Source organism: Theobroma cacao, chromosome 3 (genome assembly GCF_053813885.1).
Source record: "Theobroma cacao isolate CCN51 chromosome 3, ASM5381388v1, whole genome shotgun sequence".
Classification (NCBI taxonomy): domain Eukaryota; kingdom Viridiplantae; phylum Streptophyta; class Magnoliopsida; order Malvales; family Malvaceae; genus Theobroma; species Theobroma cacao.
The window spans coordinates 35501769-35519412 of NC_142641.1; the positions used below are offsets into that span (position 1 = coordinate 35501769).

At 37.5% G+C, this 17644-nt stretch overlaps 2 protein-coding genes across 2 annotated transcripts; both read left to right on the plus strand.

The window, feature by feature from the left end:
* The first annotated feature begins 1624 nt into the window (after positions 1-1624).
* LOC18605010 (putative pectate lyase 18) lies at positions 1625-3743 on the plus strand. Its single transcript, XM_007037753.3, has 4 exons — positions 1625-1822; positions 1942-2682; positions 2895-3033; positions 3137-3743. Exons 1-4 carry the CDS (start codon positions 1710-1712, stop codon positions 3356-3358), a joined length of 1215 nt encoding a protein of 404 aa, XP_007037815.1. The 5' UTR covers positions 1625-1709; the 3' UTR covers positions 3359-3743.
* Positions 3744-11491: 7748 nt separating this feature from the next.
* Positions 11492-14775, plus strand: LOC18605011 (BTB/POZ and TAZ domain-containing protein 1-like). Its single transcript, XM_018118412.2, has 5 exons — positions 11492-11696; positions 11786-11919; positions 12341-12644; positions 12768-13087; positions 14346-14775. Exons 1-5 carry the CDS (start codon positions 11571-11573, stop codon positions 14524-14526), a joined length of 1065 nt encoding a protein of 354 aa, XP_017973901.2. The 5' UTR covers positions 11492-11570; the 3' UTR covers positions 14527-14775.
* The last annotated feature ends 2869 nt before the right edge of the window (positions 14776-17644 follow it).

The window sequence follows — 17644 nt, forward strand, 5'->3', positions numbered from 1 at the left end:
TAACACGGCACTGCCGCATGGCAGCAGCATTGTGTACCACGTGTTAGTGGATGGGAGAAGCTGTCCAGTTGTTTTCAATCACCAGCCCACCACCAAAAGAAAAGCAAGTTTGGACCAAGAACCTCTAAAAAGGGCCAACTAATAACATGGCTGTGCCTTTTTAATCTTTTCTTTCATCCCTACACTAACTGCTTGACAAAGACTTTCACGTCCTTATGTTATTTTCTTTCCTTAAAGTACCTCGGACCCCACAATATTCCAAAACCAACGGCTATGATCACCCTTCAAAATTCATACTCGACGGCTGCGATTCGCTTAGGGAGCGACAGGAGAACCCGAGGAGATAATAAGAATCCACGTAGCTTTCAGTAGAAACGTCCAGCTCAGCCAATGAACGGAAGCTACGCCGACGCGGGCCATGTGTCGGCTATGGGCTTAGACAAGTGGCAGTTTCAGAGATTCAAAATTTGCCATGTCAGCATGCATCCTAATGCATTTTTGTTTGGTATGTGAAATTTTCGGCGAACTTTGCGGCTAGGAACAATTTTAAAAGACGAAAATAGTAAGCAAAGAAAACAAAATGTTGGGCCTACACGTCCAGTGATGTTTGAATTAGAGCACAAAACCATGTGCTGCTGTCACGAGAATTTTCAATTTAATTTATTATCAATTAATTCTGAAAGAAAAAAAAAAGAGAATGAAAAAGAAAGCAAAATTAAATAGTTTCTGAATATTGCTGAGCCAGCTTGGACTTGAAGTTAAGTGGAGAGTGACCTGTGCAAATTTATAGAGTAGTTAATTACTAGTATTATTGTTAGGATGGAGAGTTGGGTAATAATTTCTGGCCACCATGATAAGGCTCATTCTTAATCACACATGGGATAAGAATGGTACAAATTGTATGTACAAATGAAATTACGTATATATAATGTATCAACTACATTTTTTGGTAGGCAAAATTTTAAGTATTGCATGGAATTAGCTGAATTTTCATTTATAACTTCCATCTTCTTATGTGGGTTTTCATCTGAACTTTTAGTGTTCACGTTATTTAATGAGGAAAAAGCATGTAAAGACATAGACAGTATTCACCCTTTGGCGACCAAATCAAGCAAATGGATTAGGGCCCCATAAAATCCATAAATTTATTGGCATACTTTCTAAACATATTAACCAATGGAGCAACAAAGTGTTGTTCTCATTTGGGATTTTATTTTCCCTAATGTCCTTCTCAATGCAATGACTAGCGAAGGCAAATATATTGAACAAAAACTCACTCCTACCCATGCGCCAATATGCCAGGGAAAATCCCCCCTCAAATGATGGTACATGACATGCCGCAGTGAGGGCAACCTAGAATCTAGATGGAGAACGCCAAAAAAAAAAACACAAAGGGCAGGGGGGAAGAGAATTTAGCACCAGGAGAAATAACTTTGTGTTTTCTTTTTCTTTTTCTTGTTTGCTTTTTGACTGTTTGGGCAGCTTTATTCAGGGCCTTGCTTAACGGCCAAAACTACCCAACTGGAATCCCGTAAAAACCTGAAATCACGACGCATAGCGTCCCCACATGTTTAGTTTAATCACGCCATTGAGCAAGGCTTTAATCCCTTTATAAGGACCCCTCTCTTCTTTTCTTTTCTCTCAAGCTCAACTCTCCCTTCCCTACTGTCTGAACAAACAAGAGGAAAAGAAAAAAAAAAAAAAAGGAAATGGCAATCCCTTCACTTTCTCTTCTGTTCCTCTTAACCTCTCTTCTGATCCCAACTCTCATTTCTTCTTCCCCAGTTCAAGACCCAGAAGCTGTAATGCAAGATGTGCACAGGTAAATGGCTACACCACTAGGCACTACCTTAGAGGCAGTTGGAAAATGTCTAAACTGTCACATTCTTGCGGACTCGAATATTGAAATGTGTTAACATTCTCTTTTGTTACTTTGGGCAGGGCAATCAATGCGTCTAGGAGGAACCTTGGATACCTCTCCTGCGGCACCGGCAACCCCATTGACGACTGCTGGCGATGTGACCCCAATTGGGAGACGAACCGCCAGAGGCTTGCTGACTGTGCAATTGGGTTTGGCAAGAATGCCGTTGGTGGAAGAGATGGTAAAATTTACGTTGTCACTGACTCTGGTAACGACGACCCAGTGAACCCCAAGCCAGGAACTCTGAGGCACGCTGTGATTCAAGATGAACCATTGTGGATCATTTTCGCTCGTGACATGACCATTCAATTGAAGGAAGAACTCATCATGAACTCTTTCAAGACAATCGACGGCAGGGGTGCTAGTGTTCACATTGCCGGAGGTCCATGCATTACTATCCAGTTTGTGACCAACATTATTATTCATGGACTCAACATTCATGACTGCAAGCAAGGAGGGAATGCTATGGTGAGGGACTCCCCACGGCATTATGGCTGGAGGACCATATCGGACGGTGATGGCGTGTCTATCTTTGGTTCTAGCCACGTTTGGGTTGATCATAATTCATTATCAAACTGCAAGGACGGGCTGGTTGATGCCATCCACGGGTCCACGGCCATCACCATTTCGAACAACTACATGACTCACCATGATAAGGTTATGCTATTGGGGCACAGTGATTCCTATACTCAGGACAAGAACATGCAAGTCACCATAGCCTTTAATCACTTTGGAGAAGGGCTTGTCCAAAGAATGCCAAGGTAAATAATTAAAGGGTAACAAAAAAGCACGCCATATAGGGTATTAACATATTTATAGTTATTTAAAATAATTTAGCCCATCCTACCTTTTCACTTTAATAAGATTTCAAGGGTTAAAAAAAACCCATTGTCGAGGTACATATCTTACAGTGAATTGGTTATGTGGGTCATCAATTAAAGACTAAAACAACAACTTTTTTTCACATTTACAGATGTAGACATGGGTATTTCCACGTGGTGAACAACGACTACACCCATTGGGAAATGTATGCCATTGGAGGGAGTGCTAACCCAACCATCAACAGCCAAGGGAACAGATTTACTGCACCTGAAGACAGATTCAGCAAAGAGGTGAGAACCCAATTTAATACTACTTAAAACCGAAAGTCCAATCCATTGAAGTTGAAGGTATAGTATTTAATAAGAGTTGATGAGTCATAATTATTTCGTGCAGGTGACCAAGCATGAAGATGCACCCGAGAGTGAATGGAAGGGCTGGAATTGGAGATCAGAAGGGGACCTGATGGTGAATGGTGCATTTTTCACCCCGTCTGGTGCGGGCGCCTCCTCGAGCTATGCTAAGGCTTCTAGCTTGGGTGCTAGGCCATCTTCACTTGTGGCTACGATAACGACTAATGCTGGTGCACTTAATTGCAAGAAAGGTTCTCGTTGCTGATCGAGACATATGATCGGACAACATTTTGTTACAAGTGATTGAAGTGGAGTTCGAGTTCAATTAAATTTAGTTAGAGAAACCAGTAGAAAAAGAAAAAAAAATTGAAAAATATGAGGAAGGAGAAGAAAAGTCTACCTAGAGGATTTCCTTGGCTTTGTCTTCCCTCCATATTTTCCCCTTTTCTTTTACCATTTTTTTTGCTACTCTATTTGTTCTTTGTCCTTCCCTTTGTTTGTTTATTCAACTCTGATGATTACAACCTCGGCCTGTTACTCCTGGAACATCTAGTGATTCTTTTGTAGAATCTTGATGGAACAGAGAGAGCAAGTGCAGATGTGTTGATATACTAAATTTTAATTTATCTTTATTTATATACTTTATTAAATCCCTCCTTCTCTTTCTCGCTTTCTCTCACAGACACACAAATTCCTGGTGGAACCCATAAAGGACAGTAAATAATGCCGACCCTAAAGACAGGGAAACAAAGAATGCAAGTGAAGACAGATGAAAAGCTTCAAATCCAAACTACTTTTGAATTAATTTGAATTGATTTGGGTGAGTAGGAAAGTTCACCAACCACCGTAACTATAGTTAAAATTGGCTCCAGCACTAAATCATCATCGATTTTCTACAAAGTAAACATTTTTCCAAACATGGAATCCCACTCAGAGATGCCCATCCATCCAAATAATCCACACCATTCAACTCCAAGATAATATAGATCTCTTTCGTCCTTAAGTCCTTTTTTGACCATGAAAAACATGCTCTTCCACCAAGGCATGGACAGCAGAAAATTACACCAAAGGAAACTCCCCAGTGTCTAGTCCTCTGGGGCCCTCCGGAGATATGATGTAAAGACAAAAAGGGCAAGGCACATGCACTCCATGGAACAGCTTTTGATGGAATGGTCTGCCCCTGCCCTCGACTAGAATTGAAATTGGTTACAACTATATCTTTGACAAAGTTGCTTGCTTGATGTTTCCGTGTTCAAACACCAATCCTTTTCTTTATTAATGCCCACCACAGACTTCCCAACTCCCTGGTAGCATCAAATCTTAGCTCGCACATGCAACATTCAAAGGTTACAGTGGATCAGTCTCTCCTAGTCATACATAGATTTAGTGGGATATGATTTAGCTCTATGCTCCAGTGCTCCAATTTTGAAGGGCTCTAGGGCACACCTGCCCCTGCCAGATCAGATTTCAGATTCTCAAACTGATTGGCCCCGGGTCGCATCTGTGTCTAGTCATCTGCTGCAAAATTGGGCCCTGCCTTTAACCCCAAAGCGATGGATCCCTTTCCAATTGGGTTAGAAGTGATTCTTCTCCTTCCTAAGTGTCATGGAATACTTAACTGAGTAGCTCTCAAATAGGGACATGGATTGGAATGCTCTCTCCTTGCTGCCTTCCCCACAAGTGGCACCATGCATGCCCCTTGGTTTGTTATTGGTTGCTGTACAAAGTACAAAAGAGAATTATGAAAGAAGGCCTAGAAGTTTTTTTGTGCTAAATATAGACAACATGTTGCATATAGACAGGAGCTTTCTAACCAAAACCAGGACCATCAGGTTCGTAGAACAGCTTTGCAGACTGTTTAGATTTGAATCAACAATTCGTTTAGCTGACAAACATGGCATGTAATTACACAAAACAAATTAAATAAAAAGTGCATGATTCCTTGACGTGACGTTGACAAAACGTATCAAGAGAATTATAGATGATGTAAATATGGGCATGTTATTGACAAGTGTTTGGAGGAATGTTATATCATTCGCCAGCTTGAAGAATCAGAATTGGTTTGCATGTTTAGCGCAAGATAATACTCCAAGTTGGTTTTCTAATTAAATTTGGATAAATATACCATCATTCAACAGGTGGCTAGGCTTGGTCTTAGACACTATGTGATGTGATGATGCAGATGTTATGGACCCGACCATGTGGGAGACAATTAGTGCGTGGGGAGCCTTAGCCTAACTGGAAGGCGACTACGGCGTATCAAAGATGATGATTTTGAGCTTTGGACCATTAATATGTTGCCTTTAGCCAGCGGCAAGAAAATGGTTGATTTGTGACGGATTTTCAAGATTCGAATGAGTAGAGGGTCGAAAATTAATGTGATGCAGTCAATATTATGCCGTGAGCCAATATGACCAATACGTGTGCTCGCCAGGCTTCTTCATTCTGGCATGGGGACCCCACAAAGGCAGCGGTCTAACCGAGATCACGGCGAGGATCAAGGCCTGCCCTGCCCAATTATGAAGGTCTGCAGTTTTGGTAGGGAAAAAGCCTCTCTAACATGTGTACAGCAGCCTTTCTAGAATAAGAAGACATGAGGAAGGAATACAGTAGTTCTGCCATGTGCTATGCTCTAGCTAAGGTATAGATGGCTTCGACAATACCTGATAAAATAAAAACACTACTCATTGGATAAGGATATAGTGCGAAGCACAGGCATGGAAGAAACTTAAATATGGACCCATTCCACAGCTGAGCATATATATATCTTGTGGTTTGACGCTATTCAGGGCACTAACCCAATGGACAATCGAAAAAAAACAAAATTTATTTATAATTTGATAAGTATAGGTTTATATACATGGTTGAGTTGAAATTTTAATCACTTATTATATAATGTATTCACATGTGAATGAAGAGATGGCAATTTTTATATAAATATGATCTGGACAGTTGCTTGCTCATATTGGTCTATGGATCCTAGAGATAAAAGTCTAACAAATTGAAGTATATCATAAATATTATTTATGTAGAACAATATTGAGTTGAGTAAACAATTTGATGATTTTAGCTTTGAAGGTACGCAAAAAATACGAGGATTAAGTTCTTTTAAACATGTATGATATCATTATCACCGATCGTAGCTGACTATGTTACTTATTAAAAAAATTATACTATTCTTATAATTCCTTTTATCTCTTTGAAGTTTGAAGTGATGGCAGATTGCTTTTCTTTTCTCTTTTTTCTTCACTTATCCAATTTAGTTGCTCACCCTCTCTCCATCCCCGTCTGTTTATGGTAACAAACAACTTTCTAATTTAGCCATAATAAATTCCAATGTTTGGCAACAAAAAGGAACTTCCAATTCAGCTATCTTAGGCATTTGACCTCAATAATTCAAGGCATCCAAATGTTTGTTCCGCTTGGTTAAGTATTTCTTCTAATACAATGAATGGTGTGTCAAGTGCCCTAGGTAGCTATAACTCTCAATACCGTTAATCTGTCCAATTGCATGAGGACCTGTGCAATGAAGACCACTGTTAGATTGCCCCCACCTCTTTCAAATCAAAACTGCAACCCTCCAAATATATTCCCAACCATATAAGATTGATACATAATTAACAAATAATATGGCTTAAATACATTTTTAATTGCTATACATGTATAGTAGAAATTAGAAAGTACAACTATAATCAAAAGGCGGATCCAAGATTTATACACATAGTGGAGATAAATTTTTAATGCATGTATATATATATATATATATATATATATATATATATATTGTTATATAATAAATGTTTATATTACTTAATAACATAAAAAATTCCTTTCAACAAATAATATGATGAAAGTGAGTAATTAAAAAAGAAACTTACTTAGGAAATTTTTATTTTCATAGAATGTGAATATTGTCTCAGCTAGTATTGTCGATCAATAATTTAATTTTTTTAGTTTGAATATCTGTTTAGAACGTAAACAAATAAATAAAAACATTTAATTTTTGAAATGCTTTCTAACTATTCATACATCACTCAACTTTGAAAAATATAGAATGTCACTGTACGCATTAAGAAAAAACCCCCTTAAATTTATGAAATTTCATCTCATTGATAGCATAAAAACTGGAAATAGAGAAGGTTGGACAGATAGTTTTTGAGGAATCTCTCCCAGTTTATTCAAAATGCTTGGTGTGTTATCCAGGAATCCTAGAAAAATTTAATCTACTTGGTTTTCTCCTCAATTAGCAAATCAATTTCTTACTATATATATGTATATTATTACATTTAAATTTAGTGGGGAAAAAAGTAAAAATAAAATTGTACTTGCTTTTCTTGAGTAAAAATAATTTCTTCTACAAAACATATGCTAGGGAAACTAGTTTATGTCCGGGCCAGCTGTTTCCCTTCATCCAATCTCGCTATCGGAAGAACATTAGCTGGGCTTCGTCCAACCGTATCATCTTATCGTTGGGGCAACATATTTAAAATTGGCAACCTGCAATGCAGACGAGGGCCCAATCCATTCCTTTTTCAGTTTTTCTTCTCTCGTTCCAATTCTTTTGCGATTGAACAAAATGAGAACAGAAGACCATGAACAAACTATAAGACAGAAATGAAAAGTTTTACAACTTAAAATAAAGTCCCTGCTATGTTGTTATTATCGTTCCAAGCACCTTGCTCTGTCACTGGTTGAACTGTCCAGAATTTTTCAAGACCAAGTCTGCGGCCGCAGAATGAGCCGAATCCAGTAAGCGAGAAACAATTCAAACAACCGCTGTGAACTGATTAGGCTATTAGGGCTTAGGCAGTCTCAGAAACAGTAAGTTTTTAGGAATTTGAAGAACTCCTTGTTATGTTACATGCATGTTGCCGGGCCATTAACTTCCGAAACCCAGACCTACGGATTGCCTGGTTTGAGGGATATTGGCAGCACTCCTGGGGATTGTTTATAAATAAAGGAAAAAGGTTTCTCAATTCCAAAGTTCCTTGTACAATCTATCCTAATCCCCCTGATCGCTTCTAATAATTTCAAATTGCGCAGATATAAATGTGAATCATAAAGTGCAGTGCAGGGCAGTGCTGCATAGCCTCAAAGAAGGACCTTCATAGACTATTAAAGAAAGTCTCAAGTCTTAATTAAATAACTAGTACTATTATATAGCAAAATTAAAGATTTGATTTGTATAACTAACAAAAAGTTTAATCAACCTTTTGTAATTTATTCATTTGCAATCATATAGAATATAATTTTTTCCTACATACTACTTTGCATCGTAACAAAATCTAAAGTAGCAATAGCCTAGGGCTTTTATTTAGTGAGCTATGAGGGAGATGGGATCTCTGTAATGCCCAGCGGAGGGCCTTCTGCACTCGTAGTTTGGGAAAGAATGATTGGTGCACCCAAAAAAAACCTAGGCCTTTGGACAAGTCATCTGGTTCACCCAAACTTATAATGGGGTGGCAAATCCTGCAGGGCAAGGGTTCTAAGCCCAGCTCCCCCAAAAACCAGGCCTCATAAAATTGTGTTTTTTGGATCACTTTTCCTCTCAAAAAGTACCTAGCAAAACAAAGAAAATCTACAGAAGGTAAGTTTTAATTAGAAGAATTGGACTAGAGCTGCTAACAAAGTTGCATTGGAAGGTTCAGCCGTCCTAAAGGATGTAACGGTTCCCTTCAAATGCAGCCTTGCAACACAAAGATCTAGGGATAACAACATTTCTTGCTCCTTTGGACTAACCTATTTCCAATTTCCAAAGGCAAACTATAAAACCTTCCAGAGAATATAAGGGCCCGAATAGACCTGTTCAGTAATAGCCATTGGATCCTTGAAGCAAGTGAGAGGAAAGGGGGCCATGTCATGTGCTCTACTCACATATATTTTACTCATTCATAAGCTTGGCGACGCTATCTCTACAAAACAGACCATTTCGACAGCAACTTGTCACAAAAAGAATGTCAAAATCATACCAACTTGAATTAAAATATTTCATTTTCCAATGTCCTTCACGTTTGGTCAAAGACTAAACTCCAAACCAACCAAATTTGCCTCCTAGATTTCTTATTTTGCGAAAGGTCCATGAAACAACTGTATGCTTTTTAAAGAAGAAAATAATAAAGAAACAAGAGCATATCCTTTATCTAATCATAAACAAAACTTATGTCTTAATCAAATACTCATAGAATAACTTGAACCATATCTATTCGAGGCACTGTAATCTGCCACCGCGGCGCACCACCGTAGACTGCTTGAGTTCAAAACGGGGTCGGTCCCGACACAAATTTTGATTGGTCAAGAATCATTTGCCTCCGAGACTGGGCCCAACTTTACCCACCAATAGAATCAGTCCTAAAACTCCTGGTCAACCTTGCCTGATTCGTGTTTATTCAGGAGTGGTTTGTTGGAAACCTTGCACTCTTCCTTACAGTTTGCATATGTTGTTTTTGCGTGGCATGTGGCTCATCAACACGTGTCAACTCGGATAGTTTTTGCTCGTGACTTAAATGATACAAGTGGACAAGATTAAACAGCTGAATGGATGAGAACCAGTGCCACGTCAGACTGAAGTGGAACTCTTCAGCTCACCAAAAGCCGTTTATTACAAATCGGCTCTTTACATCAACATCTCGTCGTTTATCCTGTCCATGTCAGCTCAAAAAGGTTATCTAGTTGATATTAAGATATTTAGGGATGAACATTTAAAATAGGGGTAAATGTAAATGTGGAACAGAAATTTACCTTCAATGTACTGCTGTAACTTCCCCACGTGCATTTTTAACGAACAGTCCACCCAATACCTTTTAATGTTTAATTCGGTATATATATTTGTTTGCTTTATTATTAAAGCAACTTTGTTCAAAGAACTAAAATAACATTTTCAAATGGAAAAATTACAATAAAATTTTTACCTATATATTTATATTTATACTATATATATAAAAGTATATATGCTGGAAATTTTTTTAATTGATGAAATGAATCATATTTGTTTATTATATATTTTATTTACTATTTAAAATTTTTTTATTCTTAATATTAATAAAGTTAATCTAATTGTAAATATATAATCATTTTAATTATATTTAATTAATTTCCTTCACAATATTTTATATTATAAATATTAATAATTTTTATCATATTTATAACTAAAATTCTAATTGCATTGAATAACTTTTATCAAAATTTTTTTAATTTTAATAAATATTGAATATTTTATATATTAATGTTACAAAATTTTAATTATATAATTAGTGAAATTCTAATTCATATATAATTATCTTGCAATTATAATTGTCTTTTATTTATAGACAATTTGTATTTTATATAAGTTTGTTATTTAAAAATAAATAATATATATATATATATTCACATACAATACATATGAAAATAAATATTTATTTGTATAAAAAGATGGGCAAATCAAAAGAAAAAAAAAACATGTGGCTAACTTGCTTCTTGAGATTTAAAATCTGTCGCTTCATTATCATGAAATTTTTTTCATTAAAATTTCTTTGATAGCGACAAATATAATCATTAGATTATCTTGAATTTTATTTTATTAATATTAATAATAAATTAAAAAACTCAAAAAAATGCTAACGTTTTGTAGAAACCAACTTACAAGTTAAATTCATTTCCTCTGTCATAGCAATCCATTTACTCAATGGAATTTTTTGGTCTTAGTACCATATATTATCTATCACTTGACTAAAGATAATTATACTACTTTTAATTATTTGCCAAAGAATTAACAACGTGTACGAAAGGCAACTATTTAATGGAAAACGTGAAGATTTTATTTAAACTTTATAATATGCCATAGACAGTCTAAGGAGACTAAGACAAGTAATTTATGGGTTATAAAAAATGTAAAGATCCTGTAAAATTGGTTTTAAATTAATAGTCTCAATTCCATTAATTATACAAAATTGGTCTTCCGTTTTTAATTTGTTTAAATTGAAAAATTATTACCAATGTGAATTATGAAAACTATAATATAAATGTCCTTACCTTCAATTACAATCCATTTAATACCATATCTCATTTCACATTTAGCAAAGAAATTTAAATTAAAACCATTGATTTGGGTTGAACCGATTTGAATATTTTTATTTAGTTTTTTTAATTAGATTGCACCCTTTCTTCAACCAAATGAAAAAAACTCCCAACAAATCAAAATCTCTGGAGTTTGATAGGAAATATAGCAAACGATTTTTGACAAACACATAACTATTAATTAAATCCAAATTTACTTTGACCTATTTTTCCCAAAGAAATAGCGTGGAAAAGGAACATCCAGAAGCGCGTGGGAAGAGTAAACTTTGTCACACATGACACATCAGATCGTTCATTGCTTCGCTTTTAGTCTTTTAAATGTTTTTCACTCTCCTTGAGGATGTCTATAAAGTTTTAGACAGCCAGCCTCTTTGGACATCGCACAACGACTATAGAACGGACTCTCTCACTTTTTTCTTTCCATGGAAGACAAAAACAATCACAACACAACCTCCTCCGTCATCTCCTCCGCCCCTGAATTACCCGAACCCGATGTCCAAATCCTCACCTCTGGCGGCCTCCGCATCGCCGCTCACTCCAGCATCTTGGTAATGAGTCTAAGCTCTCTTAAAGCATTTTCTGATTTCAAATTTTTCATTGTTTTCTGATCTGTTTTTTTCTTTTTACAAAATTTTAGGCAATGGTGTCGCCAGTGCTGGAAAATATAATGGACAGGCCACGTAAGCACCGGACCTCTGAGAGAGTCATTCCGATTCTCGGCGTTCCATGCGACGCGGTTTCAGCCTTCGTCGGATACCTCTACTCCACGAGGTTGGTTGCTGAAGCATTTCCACTATTTTTTGTTCGATAATCTCTGCCGTTCATTTCTTCCTCATTTTCCACGTGACACAATCTAACGATGGCAAGTCATTCGAGTCTAATTCGACGGCGTCTGTTCGATTCTTTTCTTTTACTTGTATTTTCAGCATCGTCGTCCTTCAATAAAACAAAGGACAGCACATAACTAAATAAGAAAAAGGGGTAATATTTAAGAAACTGCCACGCGGCACATTTAACGCTGGTAGTAGTATTTTGGTCGGCTACGAAATTTGGTTGTTTTTTTTGGACCGAAGAAATTTACTTGTTATATTTCTCCAAAATTTGTGGAGGCGAGCGGTTTCGGTACAAGTTCAGATTTGAAAGATTTTATGTCTAAGGTGAATTGACGGAAATGACCCCTGTGTTGCAATAGGTGCACGGAGGAGCAAATGGAGAAATACGGGATTCACCTGCTAGCTTTGTCACACGTTTACTCGGTCACGCAGCTGAAGCAGAGGTGCGCCAGAGGAGTCAGTCAGCGGCTGACGATTGAGAACGTGGTGGACGTGCTTCAGCTCGCCAGGCTCTGCGACGCACCTGATCTTTACCTCAAGTGCATGAAGCTGGTCGCCGCCCATTTCAAGAGTGTCGAGCAAACCGAAGGCTGGAAATTCATGCAGGATCATGATCCCTGGCTCGAACTCGAGATTCTCCAATTCATCGATGAAGCTGAATCGGTAAATTCAAATAAAAATATTATTACCCCAATCCTTATAGACATTGGTTAAGTATTAAATCGTCATAAAAAGTAATATCATTATTGGTTATAATTAGTTTTTGAAAGTCAATATAATTTGCAGAGGAAAAAGAGGACGAGGAGGCACAGGGTAGAGCAGAGCTTGTATTTACAGCTAAGCGAGGCGATGGAGTGTCTAGAGCACATTTGTACGGAAGGATGCACCACTGTTGGGCCGTATGACGTGGAGCCCGCAAAGAAAAGGGGCCCGTGTAACAAATACACAACGTGCCAAGGTGTCCAGCTGTTGATCAAGCATTTTGCCTCGTGCAAGAGAAGGGCTAAGGGAGGAGGGTGCTCTCGGTGCAAGCGGATGTGGCAGCTTCTTAGACTCCACTCCTCAATTTGTGACCAGCCTGATTCTTGCAGGGTGCCACTTTGCAGGTATAATTGAAAATTATCACTATTTGTCATCAGTATATCTATCATTTAAATGATTGCATTGTGATTTTTACTGTTAGGGTCAAGATATTTTTTAAAAGCATATGCAAATCGTGTTCTAAGAAAATATGGAACCTCTCATCATTTTCCCGGGTTTTATCTAGTGTTATTGCTAGGTTGTTTTCGGTTCGTTCAATCATTATCCGTTCAATGTATTCTGAGGGGGCAATGGACCCCGCTTGCCAAGCTCTAGCATTTTCCAAAGACCACCGGCCAGGCTAGGGCCTTTAACCCTTTTGTGCGACCTTTGGCTAGGACCTCGGAAGGGCGTTTTACTTGTGATAAATAAAACTTGACGGGTAGGCTTTGAATATTGCGTTTTTTTTTGGGGGGGATTTTTTCCTCAGTTTTCTTCCTACTTTTTGAGTCTATTCTGGAATCTTTTTAGTTTAATTTAGTCTAAACAAAGCAGATAAAAAAAAAAGTTTCTAGTAAAAAAAGTTTAGCTTAATCCTTGTTTGTGTGTATTGCTTTGATTCATTATCCCTGCTAGGTAAACTGGTGGTTGGCATGTCCCAATCACTTTCAACTTTACCTTTGATATTTTAACTCAATTGTAGGTTAATATTTGTTAATTTCCGATACAAACAAAACATCTATTACGAGAATTATGGATGTATATGTCCCCATAAAAAATCAATCAAAACAACAGCTACATCAACTTTTCATTGGAGGAATGAAAAAAATGCGCATAGGTCAGGCTACTGAAAGGCCAACACAAATAAACGACAAGAAAATGAAAATTCAGGATCGTCTTTCTGTTGGTAATAAAGGACGTTTATCGACTAGTGAGGGGCGCATGTCTACCAAGTTTGAAAGATAAAATGTTCAAGTTGTGAACCTGCTGTTTAGCCAACTAGACAGGATGTCCCTTTTATGGGGCCACTTCCTTCGCACCGTGCCGACGGGGATGGACACTTGTCCATTTCTTACTACTGGGACTTATAATTATCTTCGGAAATGGTTGTTGGTAGCATGTTTTCTTATCAGAATATAAGAGATGGATCTCCTCGTGCACTTATAAAATATCAGCTTGGTGGGTCTTAAAAGTCCCATCTTTGTGTCATTTTCTAGTATACCATTTTTCCTTGGCAGGTCTATTTCTTCTTGTCAATTTAACAATGGATATCAATTACTCCAACCTGTTTTTTTTTTTTTTTTGCCCTCAGCATTAAATACTGTTGCTTTGTAAATGTGACAGGCAATTCAAATTGAAAGCGCAACAACAGAGAATGGGTGATGATGCACTGTGGAAGCTACTTGTGAGGAAGGTCTTGTCAGCAAAAACTATTTCTTCTCTATCTCTGCCCAAGAGAAAGAGGGAGGAGGAGCTGAGGGAAACAATGGGTGGTCATGCACTGAGAACCTTCAGATTATGTTGAGGTATATTACTATAGAAAGGAGTTAGTGCTCTAATTAAGAGGAGCGAGTTAGATTCTTTTATTCATATGAGAGAAAACTGTGTCCTGGTGTTCTGTATATGGAGTGAGTTTTTTTGCCTAGCTAGCTTCATCCTCCAATGATGGGGAGTGCGAGAGCGTTTGTGTCCAAAGCAAGACGATGTAAATGGAGTGTCTACTTGTAAAATTGTAAACCTCTCCATTATGTGCAAATGAAAATCGTTTCTGCAAGTCTAATTTGGCTTCTATATCATCATCTGCAGTCAATTAGATAACTCAAATCAGCTAACTTTGATTGAAATATTATTGGTGGAGATTAATTTGATGAATCCACAAGGAATATACTAGTTATATGTAAAAGGATGCACAACTGTTTCACACGATTTTTGACCAACATACTTTTAACTTTCAATACTTTTTATCTCTGCAGTAAAGACTCACCGAACATATCCATTGAACAGCATCAAACAATGTCAACGTCACTAGTGAAACTTTGGTTTAGGCATTGAAACTTTGACCAGCAATTTATATATAGGCTTTCGACGATATTAATAATATTACTATAAATTTCAAATACGTAAATAAACTTACAGATTACAAAATGTGAAAGGAAAACCATGCAAAGAGAAAATCTACGTCACTAGTGATGACAGCATTTGGCGATGATGACATGATAAGATTAATTCATTAGTCTCTTACCAACTCGAAATGAGACTGGCCCCATATAAGTATTATGAAGTACCAGCATGTCTTGTCTCTCAAGGATTTGAAACCTTCACCATTTCCATGCTGAAAAGAGAAAACAAATGGGAAAGGAAAAATACTTTTTGCTCATAGAGTCATATTACAAACAAAATGCTCATTTTCTTAACAGTGCCATCAACGAGAAAAGTTCTCAAGGGGAATTGATACATTTTCACAGGTTTCCCCTTCAAATCCTCATAGCATATGTAGGCTTTAATTTTCATTGAATTGTTCATGTTGTTATTAACTAGTCAAAGTAAGAAAAGTATGATAATAAAAGGTAACTAGTCAAAGTAAGAAAAGTATGATAATAAAAGGTAACTAGTCAAAGTAAGAAAAGTATGATAATAAAAGGTGTTAAACTAAGATCAATTGAGAAACAAATTGATCAATAATAACCTGTACCTGACAGACACGTATAATGGGTTGAAGCTATTGCAGTCTAAAAGCCAGTTTCATAATTGCAAAAGTGTTGTAAGATGCTCATTTTGTCGAGAGAGGAAGAATGTAGGAGATAGCATTAAGCAACAGAGGAATCCCACTGCGACCCTACTTGGAAAGTTGGATCCATCATTTAATTCACCTTGCAAAAGATTTTCCTGTTCTCATTCTTGTTGCAATTTTAAAAGTGTGTCTGGGGAATCTTCTTTCTCCCAGGAACTTTTAGGAGTTTCGTGTGGAGGATCCTTGAATATTAAGAATGAGCATTTATGATTTTTATAGGTCAAAATAAGCTTTCTTTTATGTAATTCTGGCCGAGGCCGAAAGGGTCGGTAGGACCTGCCCTTCGAAGTGCTAGCACTGGCACTAAGTCTAAATTAAGGCTCAGCTCATAATTAACATGTCTTATTGACAACAATGCTTGGGGTCCCTTAAAAGAGTAATGATACTCCCAAAACTACCCCAAGAGATTCATTAAGTCTTTGTATTTTTCCGCATGACAAACGAACGGCGATGCAATTGACTTTGTTTCATAAGTGGGTGGCATTTCGAGGTTTGATGATCAAAAAAAGGCGATGCGCATATGCTTAGATTTATGTACATTAATTAATAGCTTGCTGTGGCAGGGAGTATATTGAATTTTGAGCCCCCTTTTACGCAAAAAATGATTCTCAAGTTTATGACTTGAATCCGCCCGTTTATATTTAGATGGGATAACACCTAGCTCGGGATGTTTGGGAGAGGTGGGCCGTAGCCCATACTCAAGTCCAAGTCCGGGCTACCATACTAGCTAGACTACATCAAGGATAGTACTAACTTTGAGCATTCTTCAACTTTATGATTCACATAAATGATGAGCATTTCTTGTTCTGTCTTTGTCTCCTGTGTATTATTTTGTCCGGGGAAAGCACACCGCTTCACGGGTTGATGTGTAAACATCATAAAAAAAAAAAAAAAATGGAAAGCCCAGCATAAGTCGTTGGGTTCTCTTACAATATGCAGACTTAAAGCCACGAAAGTCAACATCATGTCCAGACACGCACTCATATCAAGCTGAAAAACAACCTGAAATCAGGCGTGATATGCAGTTTGAAATGAAGCACATTTTGCAGTGGAAATACTCAATTCTTGTTCATGTAAGTCCAAATCCCATTAAACTTTTAATTAAAAGAAAGAATATTAAGTTCATGGCATCCTTGTTAGCCTCCATAAACTCCAATCTAAAATTGTTACACTTGCTTAGCTGAATAACCCATGTAGTGGTAGTAGTGAAGTTGATGACAAAGTTGTGCATGTTTTGGGGGGAAAATGGAATTGGAAAAAAAACAATGAAGTCTTGACTCGAGTATCAGTACCCCTAGTAATGACACTTGCGGTACAAGTTTAGGCAAGGCTAGAAATGGAATGCTAAGAGGCTGAAAAGGAATTTTCCTTGTGGCTTCAAATGTATAAGAAGGAAGAGAAATAGAATCGACACTGACCATAGTCATTCAACCCAAAATTTAACCTGAACCTGGGCTTCCGAATTTGGGCCAAACTACAGCTTCTAGAATAGACCAAGATTTCAGGTGTGTCCCATCAGCTTCTAAGCCCAGCCCTGTCAAGCTCAGCCTACTCAGTCTCATTAGTTGAAATTACTATAATATGTTTTTCCCAAAGAACAGAAAGGAATAAACAAAATCACGAGGCTCACGACTGATGTAAAAAAAGTATCTTCTTAAGCGGTGATTAAAAACCTGCACTAGTTTGACCCCGACGAATGGAATCAATCAAGGAATAGGGTAGGGGCAGCGGTCAAGGCATCAGGGGGACTCAGGGCCCAGGCGACAGCAGGCAGGACGCAGCCGCTAGCTAGTCGGCTTCTCACAAATTTCACACGCTGTCCAATAAATAGACTTCGGCGGTAGCTGCTTCT